The following is a 19139-nucleotide window of genomic DNA, read 5'->3' on the forward strand; positions in this document are numbered from 1 at the left end:
CTGTGTGCCGGAGTGGCAGGCATTGGAGACACACATAAGTGAATAAAACAAAGTCAGTGCCCTCGTTGAGTACACAGTCCAATTGCTAGGGAGGGGGGGAAATAAACATAAGGGCAAAGAAACACGCCTGTAGCATGTCATGTTATAAATGTTATGAAGAAAAATAAAGCAAAGTATGAGGGAGGTAGTACGCCACCCTTAATCCTCATGTGTATTCAAGTCTTTCCGACGGAAAGAAAACTTTATTTCCTCATGTAACCACAGTTTGCTCTCACTTCCTTTACAGCAATCTCCTTAAAGCAGATATCTACAGTGCTTTCCTCACTTCCTCACCTCCCAATGTCTCAACCAGTTGCAGCCTCCAACGCAACTTGCCCAGTTCTGTGTTCATTTCCTCTGTTGCCAACTCCTCCAGTGGGCAGAGTCATTTTTAGTCCTTTCTCTTCATTTTCCCTTTCCCCACATCCAACCATGAAGATCTTCTCAGTTTACCTCCTGAATATGTTTCACTTCACCCCCATTGTCACTGACTCGATAGTCTGCTAGGGCTTCTGCAACAAAGAACCACAAGGCAGAAGCATATTGTCTCATGATTCTGGAGAAGGGAAGTCCAAGATTCAGATGTTGGCAGGGTTGGCTCCTTCTGATGGCTATGAGGGAAGGATCTGCTCCAGGCCTCTCTCCTTGCCTTACAGATGGCCGTCTTTGCATTCGCATGGCAGTCTCCCTGTATCTCCGCATCCTCTTCCCTCTGTACTCACCTCTGTTTTCAAATTTCCCCCTTTTATAAGGACACCTGTCATACTGGGCCAGGCACATGCCAATGATCTCACTTTACCTTGATGACCTCTGCCTACACTTTCTCTCCAAGAAAGATCACATTCTGAGGCATGGGGAGTTAAAACTTCAACCTTTGAATTTTGGAGGGACACAATCCACCCAAAAAAGGCTTGCCTCCATTCAAGTTTTGTCATTTCTCACATGTATCATTTCTTAAGTCTCCTTAGGAGAGTTTCCGCTTCCAGCATTGTCTTGTTTCAACGCATCCTCCATTCTGCTGCCAGAGGATCACATAACACCTGCTGTGGCCGCCAGGATAAATCCAAGCTCCTTGACAGACTTGCCAGGCCATTGTGTTCTGGACTCCGCCATCCTTCCCAGTCTGATTTCCTGCCATTCATATAGCATTACTGCACCCAGCATGAGCCCTGTGTCATGATTACCTTGTCTTTGAACTTAAATAGGCAAAGTTCAAGTTCCTTGGTTCCTTGATTCCTCCATTCCTCCTGCCTAGGGTGGTCTCTCTTTCTACTCTTCCTGACTGAACAACTCAAGGGGACTTCTGGTCAGCTTCAGCATCACCTCGTCTAAATGCCTTCTCTAACACCCCCCCAGTCTGAGTTTCCTGTCTTTCCACTAGGACCTATGTCCCCTCTATGCTCCTCTCTGCTTTGCTTTTACTTACTAGCTTCTCTCTCTAACCAGGGTCTCTAGTTCTATGCCTAGTGTACTTCATACAAATTTGCTGTACACATGACAGCGACTAAATGAATCCTCATTTAGAAAACCGCTGTGTCAGAGTGACTAAGGTATCTAGCGATAAAGGTTTTACAAGTGAAAATTAGGGGTGTGGTGGCTAGTTGTGGTTTATAAATCTCACAGTCAGTGGAACTTCGCATTTCATCTGCTTCACTGTTTGGAGGAAACTCCTGCTTCTGAACTAATTCTGTGTTCAGTAACATGGCCAGCAAGAAAACCATTGCAGTGTTTGGAGCAACAGGTAAAAAACCCCCCAAACTCCTCACTTTTAAAGTGCATGCTCACTTTGCTTACTTTCTTGTCTTCCTGATTTTCATTTCAGAGTTTGCAAGCAGGGACAGAACAAAGGGCCCTTTGAAGGAAAACTGAGAAAAGTATCATTTGCTTGATACATCATTTCTGATGTAGTAATGGGGCAGGGTGATTTGGCTTGATTGGTCAAAAAGGATCTCAGCAGAACAAGGACAGCTGTCTGTCTGTATTTCTTTTTCTTTCTTTTTTCGTAGAAGTTGCACATCAGCATTAGCTCTACTCTGGAGACTTTTCTCTGCTCGCTTTCTGACAAGCAAAATGAGCAAGTGTGAGAGCCCATGGGTATGTAGGGACAGCCTTGTGCCTAACCTGTATTCCAGCGACTCTCTGGGGGAGGGACTTCTCCCTCTTGGACAGCTGCCCAAGAGCCTTTAGCCAGCATTGCTGCTTCCACTCTGCCTCCCTTGCACTCTGCTCTCCAACAGCCAGAGCTATCTTGGCAAAATGTAATTCTAGTCAGGTCTTTCTCCTCTGTCAAATTCTCACATCTGCCTTTTGATCTATTTGAAACTGTCATAGCATGGCAAGCTTTGCTCAAAACCCTCTGTCTCACTCCAGGTAAAATGCAAAGCCCAGCGGATCACCTATGAGACCCTTGTGGACCTCATCTTCTTCCGTTCACCCTTGCTCATTCTGTGTGTTTCTCAGACTCACTCCACCTTAAGGCCTTAGCATTGGTTGCTCCCACAACCTAGAGTAATCTTCCTCCAGTTACCCACACTGCTTTCTCCCTCCTGTCTGCCACCAGCTGGTGTCCTCTCCATGTGCACTTTCCAGAGCTCGGTATTTAAAATTGCAGCCAATTTTAAATTTTAAGCCAGTTCTTGTCCTGGCTCAGCAGAAAGGAATCTGACTAGCATCCGTGAGGACGCAGGTTGGATCCCTGGCCTCGCTCAGTGGGTTAGGGATCCGGCGGTGCCTGACCTGTGGTGTAGGTTGTGCAGACACGGCTCGGATTCCTTGTTGCTGTGGCTGTGGTGTAGGCTGGCGGCTACAGCTCAAATTCGACCGTTATCCTGGGAACTTCCATATGCCATCGGTACAGCCCTAAAAAGACAGTAAAATAAAATAAAATTGCAACCCCTCTCCACGTTGCCTGTCTGACTCCCCTCCCTGCTTGATTTCTCCCATTACTGTCTGTCTCTCCACATAGGATAGAAGCTCTGTGAGGTTAGGGATTTTGTCTGAAGGGAGGCAAAGCCCCAAACAGGGAGAAGAGAGAAGCAAATTCTCAAAAATCAACAGCCAGATATGACATTGCCTGTTGAAGGAAATAAAAGTAGAGAAAAGGAGATGATTGTCGCATTACAGTGATGGTGACATGGTTGGTTTTTCCTGAAAGAGTTGAGAAGCCAGGGGAGGGTTTTGGACAGAGTATGAATGATAAGATTAGGTGTTTAAAGGCTCATTTTAGCTTCTGTTTTGTGAAGTGACTATGGGGGCAAGGGCTGAATCAGGGAGACCTCTTATGAGGCTGTTGCCCTAAACCAGGCAAGATGATAGTAGCTTAGACCTTAGATCCGGGAATAGTCTGATTCCAGATATAATTTTTGCTTGTCCGTTTGGCTGCATCATGCAGTGGCTTGATGCGGGATCTCAGTTCGTAGACCAGGCATTGAACCCAGGTCTCAGCAGTGAAAGCACCAAGTCCTAACAAGTAGACCACCAGGAAACTCCCCTGTTATGTTTTAAAGAGAGTTGACAGGGTTCCCTGAGGGACCAGGTATCAGAGGTAAGAGGAGAGGAGAAAAGAATGATTCATAAGCATTCAGGCTTGAGCAACCAGAAGAAAAAAGTTGTGGTTCACTGAAATGGGGAAGACCAACGGGTCAAGGAAGGTCAGGAGCTCTCTTTTAGTCTCCTTAAATTTTAGTTACCACCTAGGCATCCAGAGTAAGAGGTTGGATAAGATCCTTGGGGAGTGGCTCCTAAAGGAATCAGGTTAGATGAATCAGAGTTGAAGAAAGTTGACTGGTAGTTAGCTAAGGAGGCATGCTGACTGAATAACCAGTTTCTGGAGAGAATGTTTATAGTATGGTTGTGAGGAAATCATTACAACAGTTGTATTGTGGGTTGAATTGTGTCCCCTCCCAAATTCATATGTTGCAGCCCTAATCTTAACACCTCTGAGTGTGACAGCATTTGCAGATAGGGCCTTTAAAGTTAAAGTGAAGCCATGAGCTTGGGCCATAACCCAATTTGACTGATGTCCATAACAAGATGGAATTTTGACAGAGAAAGAGACAAGAGGGGCTCAAACGCATACAGGAAAGGCCATGTGAAGACACAGTAAGAAGCCTCTTTATTTACGATCCAAGGAGAGAGGCCTTAGGAGAAACTGAACCTATCAACATCTTGATTGTGGACCTCCGGCTTCCAGAACTTTTAGAAATACAATTTGGTTGTTTAAGCCACGAATCTGTGGAATTTTATTATGACAGCCCTAGCAAACTCATGTGGTCAACAAATACTTATTATTGAATTTTAATTTTTATAGATACAGCACGCAAAAGTAATTTTTTTGTTTGTTTTTTGTTTGTTTTGGTTTGTTTTTTAGGGCCACACCCACAGCATATGGAAGTTCCCAGGCTAGGGATTGAATCAGAGCTGCAGCTGCCGGCTTACACCACAGCTCATGGCAACGTCAGATCCATAAGCCACTGAACGAGGCCAGGAATCCAACCTGCATTCTCATGAATACTAGTAGGGTCCTAAACCTGCTGAGCCACAGTGGGAACTTCCGAATGCAATATCTTCTCCAATTTCTGGGGATATTAATTCTTTACAATTTTTCTTCTGTTCCCTCCATTGTTTCTGTTTCCTTTCAGCAGTTTGCTTGTTTTGGTTTTGCCTTTCATGTTGGAGGGTTTCCTTGAAATTTGGCTATCTGTTCACATTCATGACAGCATGAAACTGGCTAGAGCTCCATGTGCAAAGGTGGAGATCACGGACTGGCAGACTCATAGGGTTATCAGTGGTCTATCAGTAGGGGTAACCCAAGAAACAGGTGCCATACTCTTTCAGAGAAGTTGAGAAAATTTAATAAAGATAGACAGTGAATAGAGCAGTAAAGACTAAGAAACAATATGAAAGAAGCAAAGGGCAAGAGAGATGACCAAAATCTGGGGAAAGTAGCAATGTGGAGAGGGTCACCTCTCTTCCAACCCTTGGGTTCCTTGCTGATACCTCCCTTGGGCCAAAGCCAAACTGAGGGCAAGAGAGCCCACTGATGGAGTCCAGGGCACTAGGCAGGATAGAGAGAAGGTGAAGGTGGATTTTGAGGCACACACATAAAAAATTCAGGACAAGCAGCCGGCCAATTTGATGGAGGCTCCCAAATGTCAGTAACTGCACAGTACCTGGCATATATTACAGGGAATTCAGTAAATATTTGTAAACTGGGCAAGTAGATATCACACCGTGAATGGCCTTGAACACCATAAAAAGAAATTTCTACAAGTTTTTAACCTTAAAATAAATATCATATTAAATATAAATAAAACAAAAATATATTGTTTATATATAAAATATAAATATATGGAGTTCCCATTGTGGTGCAGTGGAAACGAATCCATCTAGGAACCATGAGGTTGCGGGTTTGATCCCTGGCCTCGTTCAGTGGGTTAAGGATATGGCATTGCCATGAACTGTGGTATAGGTTGCAGATGCAGTTTGGATCTGGCATTGCTGTGGCTCTGGCGTAAGCCGGCAGCAACAGCTCCAATTAGACCCCTAGGCTGGGAACTTCTACATGCCACGAGTGTAGCCCTAAAAAGACGAAAAAAAATTATATATATATAAATATATAATATAAATGCATAATATAAATATATTATATATAAATATATAAAAATATATAAATTATATATATGTATATATATATATAAAACCACTTTTGAAAGTAAAATTGTATGAAGAACCTCAAAATAAAATCTATAGTCAGATAAAAGCAGAACTGCTTCATTGAACCTGCTTACTTGGCTTCCTATTTGCTTCCAGCCTCTCCCGTGCTTCCTCTCCCCCAGTGGCTTCGGCAAAGCTACCTCCAAAGATGCTGTGAGAAACCTACTTTGAAAACCACTCTTTCAAGCCGTGGGGATACCACCCAAAGTAATTACAACAGCACCTTTACTCTGAATAATAGGACTCCCTACTCTTCTTTTAGGGAACTTGCTTTCTGATCTTCCTGTATTGCTTCTTCCCCAATCTTGCAGGAGCTCAGGGCGGCTCTGTGGCCAGGGCCATTTTGGAGAGCAAAAAGTTCAAGGTGAGAGCCCTGATCAGGGATGAGACCCGACCAAACGTGCAGATGCTTCGGGAACTTGGGGCTGAGTGGGTAAAAGGGGACCTGAACGACAAAGCATCGGTGGAGGCTGTCTTGAAAGGAGCCTATGGGTCCTTCATGGTGACCAACTTCTGGGACGATTTCAGCAAAGAGAAAGAAGTGTTTCAGGTGGGAACCACCTTTGAGCCCTTTCTTCTTCTCCTCCCGGGTACTCTGCCCTCCCTGAAAGGGGGTAGGTATTCAACCCCGGGCAAAAATGTCAGCCTCATCTCGTAATGTTTCTCTGGTGCTTATGAAGTACATGCACTTCTGGTATTTGTTAGAGGTATGACTGTAAGTTGGAGGGGTGGATTGTTGGAGTGGTGATTGAGAAATCAATGTCCAAATGTGACCTTGCAGATCTGAGAGGAACTAGGTAGTGGAGTCAGCCACTAGCTGCTCTGATTCTCCCCACGTGTTTGTAGATGGCACATGAGGGGTGGCAGCAAGGACACCCACAAACGACTCAGAGTGAAATGGGAAGAACAAAAAAGTAATGAATATCTTTAGACCTACAGCAGAGAATTTGGAGATGAAAGAATGATGAGTACACTGGAAAAGAAGTAAGCAAACAAGCAAATACGCCCACAGTGATTAACCATGGGGAAAATGACAATTTGTAGAAAAAGTAAACGTAACTGTAGAATATCACCTGGCTCAGCTTCAGCTATGTGAGCACTGATTAAATGATGATATTCTGAGGATGAAAAAAGGGAATTGTGTAGGTGTGTAATGGTGATGATGGTGGTGGGCTGCATGTGTGAGAGAGAGAAGGGAGAGAGAGAAATTGAGAGAGTGAGCTGAAGATGAGGGCTCGTTTGTCATAGTAGAAATTTAGCAGATAATAAAGTGAGAAAAATCAAGAATTAGCAGTATAAACATGTTATTTAGAAATAGACGAGCAGAAGTTCCCGTCTTGGCGCGGGGAAGTGAATCTGACTAGGAACCATGAGGTTGCAGGTTCAATCTTTGGCCTTGCTTAGTGGGTTACGGATCCAGCGTTGCTGTGAGCTGTGGTGTAGGTTGCAAACGAGGCTCGGATCTTGTGTTGCTGTGGCTCTGGTGTAGGCCAGCAGCTGTAGCTCCTATTAGACTCCTGACTCTGACCCTCCATATGCTGCAGGTGTGGCCCTAAAAAGACCAAAAAAAAAAAAAAATACACAAGCAGCTAAAAGAGATGAACATGATTATTTCTAAAAAGTGGTTATCAGCCTGGGGGTACAGGGAACTTCTTTACCATTATAAGATCTACTTTCCCTCCTCATGACAGAACTATTTGAAAATTATACATATGTATAAATCAGAAAAAAGTATGAAAACGGGATTTTAAAAATGTAATGGATGGGACCAGACTCTTTCAGAAATGATACAACTTAAAAAATAAAGAGCAAGATCAAACCATTTTAGGAATGTCTGTTAAGGTAATTACATCATTTACAGCTTGTCTTTTAGTGATGAACGTTGGTAGGGCTTATTTTAGGAACTATAGGTTCTGATTCTGATATTCACTCACCATGGAATATAGGGGTACAAGTCATTTCTCTGTTTCTTTTGTTCCACCTACTAAGGCAGATAAATTATGTCTTCTCTATTTGCTACATGGGGTTTTGAAAGGCAAGAAAGAAGGGAACAGTGAAAAGAAAGATGAGGGAGGGAAATGATGAAGGAGCTTTGGAACTAAAACCACAAAAAGAAAATAAATGTATATATACACATACGTGTGTGTGTGTGTGTGTGTGTGTGTGTATGAATAATGTATATCTCCCTCCATTTTGCCCTCAATATCCAACTGGTGTGCAGATATAGTCCATTACCAGAAAACATTACATACTGTTTCTTCAGGTATGCCTGAGTCTTTTATACATATATAAATGTGATAGTTGATCACAAAGTTACTGACAGCCCAGGGGAAGTGGCCAGATGTTCCTGACTGTTCCTGCCAGGTTACCTCTCAGCTAGATGGGAGTTGAGCACTTTGGCATAGTGGATCCTTGCTGGTTGATGCTGGTGGCCTCTCACATGGTCTGATGTGGGTAGAGCTCCCCTCCAAGGAGAACCATGAGAAAAGGAGGGGGAGCAGGGGGCCAGTGCCTGCCCTCCGGTCTGTGTGCCCACTCAGCCTTCTCTATAAGGCATCTACCTTTGCCCCTTAGGGAAAGCTGGTGGCTGATACTGCCAAGAGCCTGGGTCTGAAGCACGTGGTGTACAGCGGCCTGGAGAATGTCTGGCGCCTGACGGGCGGTAAGCTGGAGGTGCCGCACTTCGACGGCAAGGGAGAGGTGGAGGAATATTTCTGGTCCATTGGCGTTCCCATGACCAGTGTCCGCATAGCAGCTTACTTTGAAAACTTCCTCGGCCCGTGGAAGCCAGTGAAAGCCTCTGATGGAGATTACTACACCCTGGGTAAGTGGAAGGTTGTAGTGAAACTCACCAGACACCCGCTGTCCTTGCCTCCACTCCTCCACCCAGGTCTCTCCCCTCCTTCCTCTGTTCAGTGGACACATGCCATCTGAGTGCCTACTGTGTGCTCAGCTCTGTGTGAGGTGCTGCGAGGGACTCCACAGTGTCCCAGACTTCGAGAGAGCTGACTCTTGGGCCAGAAACACAAAGGATTATACCTCCAGTCTTACTGTGCTGAAGCTTCTCATGTAAGCACTGAGCCACAAACCTCAGCTTCCTCACATCTCATGGGAGAGGTGGACAAGATGTCTTCCCCTGCTAGCAACAGGGAAAACATTCTCTTCTTCTTCTTGACCTGAGTTCCAGGGTCAGAATCCTTAGAGGAGGAGTTCCTGTTGTGGCGCAGTGGTTAACGAATCCGACTAGGAACCATGAGGTTGCGGGTTCGGTCCCTGGCCTTGCTCAGTGGGTTTAGGATCCGGCATTGCCGTGAGCTGTGGTGTAGGTTGCAGACGCGGCTCGGATCCCACATTGCTGTGGCTCTGGCGTAGGCCGGTGGCTACAGCTCCGATTCGACCCCTAGCCTGGGAACCTCCGTATGCCGCGGAAGCGGCCCAAGAAATAGCAACAACAACAACAACAACAAAAAAGACAAAAAAGACAAAAAAAAAAAAAAAAAAAAAGAATCCTTAGAGGGACCCTGACTCTGCCGGGGAAATGTTTCCAGCCTTGCCTGCAGAGTCTGATTCCTTAAGTCTGGGCTGGAGCCTGGAGGACCATCGTTTTCACCAGGACCCCTGGTTATTGCCAGGCTGCAGGTCCACGGCTGCCATTCCCCTGCCCTTGGGGACATTTCTTTGCCCATAGTCCAAGGTGGCTCTGAGGGGAAGGCCACCCTTCCGAGGTGGAATGGAGTGGAGGGGATATGGAAGAATCAGTGCCAGTGAGTCAGTCTTTCTTCCTTGGCACATAATTAAGCCTCACTGGGGCATAACTAGTGGCAAAGTGGACCTGAACTAGAGCCAGAAGCACCTGCCACACATCACAGGTGACTTGGGTAATAGGTCAACAAGTGACTAGATAAATGTATAGATGTGCTATCTCTCTTCACCCTCCACGCCACACTACTTCTTCCTATGCTCCTACCAGGTTTTAGGACCCAGCTCACCTCATGTTTCCCAGGTCCTGAACGGAGACATTGTAATCTATGGATTTGATTCTGGACATACTGTGAACGGGACTTCCAAAAAAATATGTGGCGGGAGAAACACGTTAAGGCTGACTCCAGAATTTTTTTTTTTTTGGCCCTGCCTGCAACCTGCAAGCATTCAGAATTTCCAGGGCCAGGGATCAAACCCATGCCATAGCAGTGACCCGAGCCACTGCAGTTGACGATGCCAGATCCTTAACCACCAGGTCACCAGAGAACTCCTGACTCCAAGAATGACTCTGGAAGGATAGAGGTGCCATTAACTGAGATGGGGAAATGCACTGGGGGTGCAGGTTGTGTAGGAATTCATCCTGGTGCATGCTGAGTTTAAAATGTCTATTAAATATTCAAGTAAGGATGTTGAGTAGGAAGCTGAACACATGAGTCTGGAGTTGAACAGAGACATCTGAGTTACAGATGCAATTAATCATGCCTTGCACACAGGAGGTGCTTAGTAAATAGTCATTTAAAAAAAATCAATACACAGGCATTATGGTATTTTCTCAAAAAAACCTTATAACTGTGCATAAATGGTAGCTTCTCAGTATTACATGGTGTTCCTATACCTTTTGTTTAAGTGGTTGATTCATTCAGGTTGGTGGGACCTACCAAGGATGTGAAGTAATTAGCTATTTTTATCTCTTCCCCCCCCCCGTTTTAAAAACTAGCACTGCCTATGGGGGATGTACCGATGTATGGTATCTCTGTTGCTGATGTTGGAGTGGCCGTCTGCAGCATTTTTAATTCTCCAGAAGAGTTTATAGGCAAGGCGGTTGGTCTCAGTGCAGAAGCCCTAACGATACAACAATATGCTGATATCTTGTCCAAGAGTATGGGGAAAGAGGTTTGAGATGCAAAGGTGAGTCCTTAAAGATGCATCAACATGATCACAGGAAGTGACATCTCTCTAATCTATAAATTCTGGTAGACTTTTGATGGATCTAGCAGGGCTGAGCTTGGGTTGTCAGAAGAAATCAAAGAGGACTCCAGCTCCCTAAATCTATCTTCATCTGTTGGTACATCTGAATCCCACCCTTCCGACTTTATTTCTTTGGCTTCAGGGCAAATCAGCTTATTAAAGTAAAATTCCTTTGGGTGGAAAGAACTTAGCCTCTGAAGATGGAAGTACAATGTTTTCCATATACACCATCCTGACTTCCCTCTGACTAGCTCTCATTGCTGATCAGTCTGCTGGAGCTGGCTGGTGTGGGGCAAGCACTGAGCCTCCCTGAGACTCAGCTTCTTCATTCATAAAGTGTATGAGAGCATCTACCTCAGGACATGTTGCAAAAATTAGAGAGAATACACTTAAGGGGCTTGGCACATGATAAGTATATCTCAAGTACCTATTATGAGCCTGGTGCTATCTTTGAGGAGTTTGGGGATGAAAATGCCAACACACATGAAGTCCCAGTGATCAATACAAAACAGAATGCTGTGGGTGCTTAACTGTGTTGCTCACACTCTCTGTGCTGTTGGTGGTCAGAGAGGGGTGGGAGAAGTCTTCATGGAAGGAGTAGCCTTGAGGCAGTCCTGCTGTGGGCAAGTCTTGGGTACGAGTGGAGCAAGCTATAGGGCTGGCCTGGCTAAACTGAAGAATCAACAGGAATGAAACAGAGACAGTCTGGGGAGGTAAGCATATCCTGGCTCTGCCCTTATCTATCTGAATAATCTTGGCAAGTTACTGAATCTCTCTGGCTTCCATTTATTCACGTGTTAAAAAAGATGGTCACACCTGTCATAGGATTGTTGTAAGGATGCAGTCAGACTCCTATGGGCAGCGCCTGGCACTGTTGTGACCCTTAGTAAACCCCCAGTAACTCAGCAGGCTGGAATGGCCTGGACTCAAGTGTAGCTCAGACAGACCTTTCCTAGAGATGTGAGAGGAATGATACTGAGCGGTCCCAGCCATTTCTCCAGGTAGGTATTGATAAGCGGGAGGAGAGGGACAGGTTTCCAGAAGGAAGTGTGTGTGTGTGTTTGTGTGTGTGTGTGTGTGTGTGCCTGGAAGAGACACCATTGCAGCTGAGAGGAGGAATCGTACTTTTCCTTGAGCTGGCAGGCATTAACCAGCACAGCTCTTTGCCTATCTGGGCTGCTGTTCTCCCATCTGTGAAAGGAGAGTGTGGTTTGGATACCTTCTAAGGTTCAGTTGGTCATTGACATCTCTCCATAATATGGAGTGCCTTCTTCCTTACAGAGTTCAAGCCTGCTTTTATAAATAAAGATTTATTGGGCCACAACCGCACCCTTGTTTATGTGTTGTCTGTGGCTGTTTTCCCGATACAGTCGTAGAGCTGAGTACTTGTGACAGAAACCATAAGACCGGAAAGCCCAAAATATTTATGTCTAGCTCTTCGAGAAAAAGTTTGTTGACCTCTGCTCCAGAATGTTTCCTGGAGTTAGGGATAGAGGATTGGTTTTTGTTTTCATCTTCAACTCTTGGGCCAGTGAGTCTTGAGGGAACACCTAGATTCCCAGTTTACCTTCAGTACTGGAGCTGTGAGGAGGCAGAGTGATATTTGGTAGGGGAAAAACATTGTAGGTGTCAAGCCAGCCATAAAACCACATCTGGGTATCTCACTGAAACCCACAGAAATTTTATGGAGAAGATGTTACTCCCAAGCCCAAGAAGGCACCACCCACTCAAAAGATGGACTCATGAGAAAGCCTGCAAATTTATACTTGGGTGCAGATTTACTTTTCAGCGATGGATCCCTCTCCCAGTGAATTTGCATTTGGCTCTTATATTCATTTTTGTCTCTGAGGTCTGGACTCTGTAAAGAAGAAGAGGAGCAGGGTGAAGGAGTGTGGGCATATGGTGTGTGTGTGTGTGGTTCATTCTCAGAGGACAGGGTAGACATTGCTTGGGATGGCTCAGGACCATCCAAGAGTTTCTCACTCAAATTTCTTGGTTTCTGGTCTTGGTACATCAAGCTATTTCACAGCGCAGCTGGCACCTGAAGTTTTAGGGCATTAGAGGCTGGAAGTTCTGCAGAATGGTTAATGCTGTTTTTCGTAACTAGTTTGACTTGGAGTTGCTGTCGACTGAACTGCAGTGAGGAAATGCTTACAGGCTATGCTACTCTGGGGAAGGATGCATGTGGCCACAAGGTGGCACTCCAGCACTGGAAGTCTGACTTTTGCTCAATCTGGTCAGAATGAGCCTGTTTGCTTTATTACTTCAGCATATGCACACCCCAGAACAAACTCCCATCAGAAACTCTGATCTGGCTGAAAATGCCTATCTAGCCCCAAAAGGAATGTGATTCTCTCAGAAAGTGAGACACAACAGAACAAATCTCTCTCCTTCAAGAATAAGATTCCCTTATTTTACAGAGGGCTGTTAGTTACCAAAGTTACAGGATAAGAGAGTGACTCAAGGACAGAAACATTTTAGAAGGCATCTTCCACATTCCTCTTATAGTCTTCTATTTACAGACTCATTAAAATTAATTTTTTTTGCTTTCAAAAATAACAAGTGCTTATTGCGGAAAATACAGAAAATTATAAAAAAAGAAAATTAAAATCATATTGTTTAATTTATCAGATAGAAACTACTGATATTTGCACATTTTCTTCTAGTCCTTTTCCAGTATATATGTAGTAAAATTAAAACAATGAAATATGCACCATTTTGTTTCAGTTAACATTATGAGCAATGTCTTCAAAAGAATTAATTTTAATAAATGCAGGATTTTTTAGAGTAGATATATCACAACTTATTTTACCAGTCCTCTGTTTGGACATGTAGGTTGTTCTTGATTTTTCATTATCATCAATGGCATATGACAACCATTGTTTATATCTGTCACATTTGAAATAGGAAGGTTAGAGTTTATCTGTGGGGGTTAAAGACTGATTATACAGGGTCCAATAGCTAGAAATGGTCTTAGCTGATTCGGGCGGGGGGACTCTTGATCTAGTTAGTGTCAGAAGTGCCTCAAGGGGTGGGTTTATGGAGGGAGAGAGAAGGTGGCTCATGGGTTATGGGCAGCGTTTGTCAGGCTGGCCCTGGTGGATGCTGGGATGGCTGAAGTCAAGATGCTCATTTCTAATTAAGGAGCGGAGTGACGGTGGAAGGGACATCAGTCAGGAAGGAAGGAAAACAAGCCCGAGGCAGTGTAGCTTGGAGGGTTGCCGAGGGAATCCCAGGAGGAGATGTATATATATGAAAGCAGGTCATATGGAGGGGCTATAAATCCACCATACCTTATCCTGAGTGCTGGGGCTGGAATCAATTCAGCTTTCAGAATCTGTCAGCTTTTAGGTAGTTTATGTCTACAAATACTATGTGACATCACTATCAGGGACCCGGGGCAGGATCCCATCATCAAACACATCAATATCTCTGCAGAAAAATACATGACTATTTCCACCAAATGGGATAATTAAGGAGTGTAAATAACTTCACATACGTTCAGATTGGGTTTTGCCACCAAATTAGTTCAGAAAAGTCAGTTTGTTGCCAAATTTCTTATGAAAAAAAAATTCAGTGTTTCCTGGGTTCTAGAGTCCTAATTCTTTAGCCTCCTAAAGAATTGTGAATCTGTATTGTCCAGAAGTGAACAATTTCTTCTCAAACTGCTTTAGATGAGGGCTATAAAATTTATTAAAAAAATTTTTTTTTCACTTGTTCTGGAAAGATTACCCCGGAAGCTTACGAGAAACTGGGAGTTCCTGCAGTGAAGGAAGTGGCCAACATGTGTCGTTTCTATCAAATGAAGCCAGACCGTGATATTGAGCTCACCCGCCGACTAAACCCCAAAGTCAAAAGCTTCAGCCAGTTTGTCTCAGAGAACCAGGCAGCCCTGAAGGTCAATTAAGCTGTTCACGCAGGCCCCTGAGCACACAAAATCCTTTCTCCCTGATTCCAGTCCTCTTTACAGCAAGGGAACGCTTCCTGTGTATTTCTTATTGGAGTGGTCCTCTCTCCAAAGGCTGCCATGACCTTTTCAGTTTGTGGTTGGGTTGGGGCCACAGGGTGAGAGGGGCCATCTCACCATTTAGTTGCAAGTGAAGCTCAGAGGCTCTGCAGTGGGTGAAGGCCAGGAGCTTAAGGCAATGACTGGCGAAAGCGAAGGTGGTGGAAGGGCCCCCATGATATCTTTGTGTGTATCTGCTTAGCATTTTCTACCCCATATTGTAATTCTGTGTTCCCTGGTTTTCCTCTTGGCTGTGAGACTTCCCCTGTTTTTTATTCCAGTGCCTGGCACGTGATAGACATCAATAAAGATAGATTGACTTGCAGTTCCCGTTGTAGCTCAGTGGTTAACGAATCTGACTAGGAACCATGAGGTTGCGGGTTCGATCCCTGCCCTTGCTAAGAATCCAGCATTGCCGTGAGCTGTGTAGCTTGCAGATGCGGCTCGGATCTGGCGTTGCTGTGGCTGCGGCGCAGGCCGGTGGCTACAGCTCCGATTGGACCCCTAGCCTGGGAACCTCCATATGCCGCAGGAGTGGCCCTAGAAAAGGCAAAAAGACAAAAAAAAAAAAAAATAGATAGACTAAATGAGTGAATAAAGTTAATTGATCACACCATTACAAGAAAAAGGAAGTAGGGGCATGGATTGGAGAGCGGTAAGAAGCAGCTCTGAAACATAAAGGGCAAAATGTTGTCCACTTCCAGGAAAGGAGGTGAGCCTCTACTCTGGGGCAGGCAATCAGAGGGGCTGGGAGCAGCTGAGCAAGGTAGCAGTGCTTGTGTGAAGGATGTGGCGACCTGGGATCTGGCTCAGAGGAGGAGGTTAAGCAATGCGAAACATCAGCCTGATGTCCCCAGGCATCGAGTGGTAAGTATTCGTTGAACAAATGATGTTGAGGTTATTGCAGACAAATTTGGATTCCTGGACAGGGGAATCACAGTCAATTTGAGGACCACGCTTGTTTCCGAAGGGTGCTCTCCTTATCCCCCAAGCCATCAACTGGAGCAGCTCAAGCTCTCAACCCTGGGAAACAGGCCTGGATAAATTTCTAAAAAGGGAAAAGAACAACAAAACTCTAAACTAAAAATAGGTGATTTATTACTTGTCTGGGTAGGCCAGGCAGGAAGAATGGCTGCTGTCTCCTAAATAAGCCTAAATTCGAGTGTCTGCAGGCTGGCAGGTCCCTGGCCCCTATGTGTGCTCACTGGTGTGGCAGGCTGGTTCTTCCAGCCTTTGGGACAAGGCTGGGGTAGCCCTGGGATGGTTTCCCTATTCTTCCTGGAAAGCACAAGAAATCCTTCCTGTGTTTAGAAGCAGATTTTACAGTGGCCGACTTGAAACCAAACACCCTTTTAGGGGCCTTGTTTGCATCTCACACCACCAATAAGTGGAAAGAGCTGTTACAGTTAGTCTAAAACATTTCAGTATTTGTTGACAGTAGATGAGGGACTCCACCACCACCTTCTCGTTTCTCTGCCTACAATCTCCAGGCTGAGGGAGAGAAAAGCTTCCCTTCCGAGTTGCTCAGAGTAGAGGCTTGGGGATCCTAGAGAGGCACAGACAGGGGAGATGGGGTTCCACAGTGAATGGAACCACCACCTGTGGTCCAGGGAATGGGTTGGGTAGGGGTGAGAGTAGAGGTGATGGGGAAGTAGGGATACAGAAGGAGGTATACTCTGATATTAGAAGTGTTTCTAGAAATGTAAGCTATGAATGAAGTCAAATGTGCTGGATTTGATTCCTGCCTCTGCCACTGACTAGTTGTGTGAATTTGGGCAAGTCTCTTAATTTCTCTGGGCTTTAGTTTCCCCATCCTCACAAGGGGCTGCTGGAAGGGCTACAAAGTTAAAAGAGTAAAAAAGTGGGAGTTCCTGCAACAGTATCCCCTGCGTCTTGTAGTGATGGGATGCAGGTTCGACTCCAGGACCTGTGCAGTGGATTGGGGATCCTGTGTTGCCACCACTGCAGCTTGGGTTGAAACTACAGCTTGGATCTGATCCCTGGCCAGGAAACTCCATATACCTTGGGGCAGCCAAAAGGGGGGAAAAATAAAAAGAAAAAAAAAGGCTTAAAAATGCTCTACAGTCTTCGGCAGAGAGTACATGCTAGGTAAATAGTAGCTGCAATTATTACTGAGAATGATTTGTGCCCTTGCCTCCTTCATACAGCACCCTGAGTTCTGAGGTGCCCATGGAGTGTTCTGGGTCTCCCCATGACCTGCCATCCACTCGTGGCCTCCTGGACCACAGATTCACACTCACCACCCTCAGCCGTGGCGGGGGCGGGGGGGGGGGGGGGGGCGCCGCTGGTCCCTGCCAGCTCCCTTTACCCACCACTAGATGGCAGGACAAGTCTAGCATCTAGTATAAGAAAATGTTGCTCCAACCTTATCCAGGGGGATTTCTCCAGAGGCTCCCTTTGAGAACAAGGCTCCAGGAGACAGCTATATGGTGCAAATTACAGCCCTTCAGTCTCTCTCAGCCACCCTCTATGGCCATTTCAACTTACGTGTGCTGGACATCTTCCCTGTGCCTGGTACTGTGGGATTATGTGCCTTCTCTGTGCCTGGTTTGGGATTAAGGAAAGGAAAGGAAGAGTCGGGGGTATTATCCAAAAACTCCAGCACTGTCCTAACCCATGCAGTGGGAGGCCCTCAGGTCTAGGATGAGGTTTCTATGGAAAGGGGGCCTGAGGCCCCTGCACAGAGCTGGGCCCCCAGTGGGCGGAGACTGGATCTGGCTTGGCGCCTGCATCTGGCTTCTCCACCGCATCCTTTCTCCCACCCAGGGGACCCTTCCAACTCTGATGTCCCACCAAACTGTACAAGGGGCAGAGACAACTCCCCGAAAGGAAACCTGGGCACTGTTAGGAAAAGGAAGTGCCTGCTGGGCTAAGCAGTGTGCCCTCCAAAGTAGCTGTTCCCTGGCAATGGAATCAACTCCTGGACTCCTCTGAGAAGTGAACAGGAAGGCAAGAGCATAAACTTTAAAACACCCCAGAGTATAAGTTGTTAGCGCATTTCTGAAGGGCTACTCAGTTAACTGTTGCAAGAGGACTAAAAATGTGCACACCCTTTGACTTGGCAATACTTCTAGGAAGCTATTTTAAGTAAATGAACACAAATATAGATAAAATAAAATTTCCAGGATTTTATATGGAAGTGCTGTTCAGAATAAAAAAATAGAAATAAGCTAAATGTTCAGCATTAAAGGAATAGATAAATTATTAAATGCTTTTAAAATTCTCTTAAAATTTAAATTCTTTAAGACAAGAATTTATAAATAACTTTACTGAAAAAAAGCTTACTATGTTTTCAATGAAAAATGTTGGATGTAAGGAGTTCCCTTGGTGGTGCAGTGGGTTGATAATACAGTTTTATCACTGCTGTGACACAGGTTCGATCCCTGGCCTGGGAATTTCCGCATGCCATGGTTGCGGCCAAAAAAAAAAAAAAAAAAAAATGTTGGTTGTAAAATAATGTTAATATAGCTTAGTTCCAATTGTGTAAAGTATAAAGTACATAGTTAAATATTGAGAGAAATACCACCAGAATGGTAAAAGTGGTTTTTATTGAATAATGAGATTTTGATTGGTTTCTAGTTTCTCCTTTCAAGTTTCTCCTTTCCTCCAGTTTTCCATAATAAAAACATATTAATTAGATATTGAAATTTTATGTTACAAAGTTACTTTCTTTTTTTTTTTGGCTTTTTTTGGGGGGGACTCCCACACCCGCAGCATATGGAGCTAGGGGTCCAATCTGAGATACAGCTGCTGGCCTATGCCATAGCCACAGCCAGGCCAGATCTGAGCTGTGTCTGTGACCTACACCACAGCTCACGGCAATGCCGCATCCCTAACCCACTGAGCGAGGCCAGAGATCGAACCCACAACCTCATGGTTCCCAGTCGGATTCGTTTCCTTTGCACCACAACAGGGACTCCCACAAAGTTACTTTCAAAGTTTAACAAATATCATAGACAATCTTAATTCTTTCTTATGTTATGACAGCGATAATAGTTGTTATTTATTATGTAGCAGTCACTATGATAGGAGCTATATGTATATACTTTCACTAAATCTTTGTACCAACACTCTAAACAACATTTTCTCCTCATTTTACTGATAAAGAAAGATACTTTGCCTGCTGTATAGCCCTGGGAACTGTATCTAGTCACTTATGATGGAGCATGATAATGTGAGAAAAAAGAATGTATATATGTATGTGTGACTGGGTCACCTTGCTGTACAGTAGAAAATTGACAGAACACTGTAAACCAGATATAATGGAAAAAAAAATCATTAAAACAAACAAACAAAAAAGAAAGATACTTTGGAGAGTTTAGGTAATTTGCCCATAGGTGCCAGAGCCAGGATTTAAATTCATCTCTAAGTCTATGTCTGCAAAGTCTATGAGCTTTCCATCATATCA

General features: G+C 44.8%; 1 protein-coding gene across 4 annotated transcripts; it reads left to right on the top strand.

The window, feature by feature from the left end:
- Positions 1–1675: 1675 nt before the first annotated feature.
- On the top strand, positions 1676–15035 carry LOC110256379 (nmrA-like family domain-containing protein 1). 4 transcript variants are annotated; one of them, XM_084990631.1, is made up of 7 exons: positions 1676–1780; positions 2046–2133; positions 5851–5961; positions 6066–6304; positions 8329–8578; positions 10454–10644; positions 14432–15035. In XM_084990631.1, the coding sequence occupies exons 2-6, from the start codon at positions 2130–2132 to the stop codon at positions 10633–10635; spliced, it is 786 nt and encodes a 261-aa protein (XP_084846757.1). In that variant the 5' UTR covers positions 1676–1780; positions 2046–2129; the 3' UTR covers positions 10636–10644; positions 14432–15035. The 4 variants fall into 4 exon arrangements, with proteins under 4 accessions (XP_084846757.1, XP_084846758.1, XP_020925658.1 ...); XM_084990632.1 differs by lacking the exon at positions 5851–5961; XM_021069999.2 differs by lacking the exon at positions 2046–2133.
- The last annotated feature ends 4104 nt before the right edge of the window (positions 15036–19139 follow it).

This window comes from Sus scrofa, chromosome 13 (assembly GCF_054392235.1).
Source record: "Sus scrofa isolate SSC_HxYL_T2T_F1_AM1 chromosome 13, Sscrofa_HxYL_maternal_Yorkshire_Landrace_v2.0, whole genome shotgun sequence".
NCBI classification, from domain to species: domain Eukaryota; kingdom Metazoa; phylum Chordata; class Mammalia; order Artiodactyla; family Suidae; genus Sus; species Sus scrofa.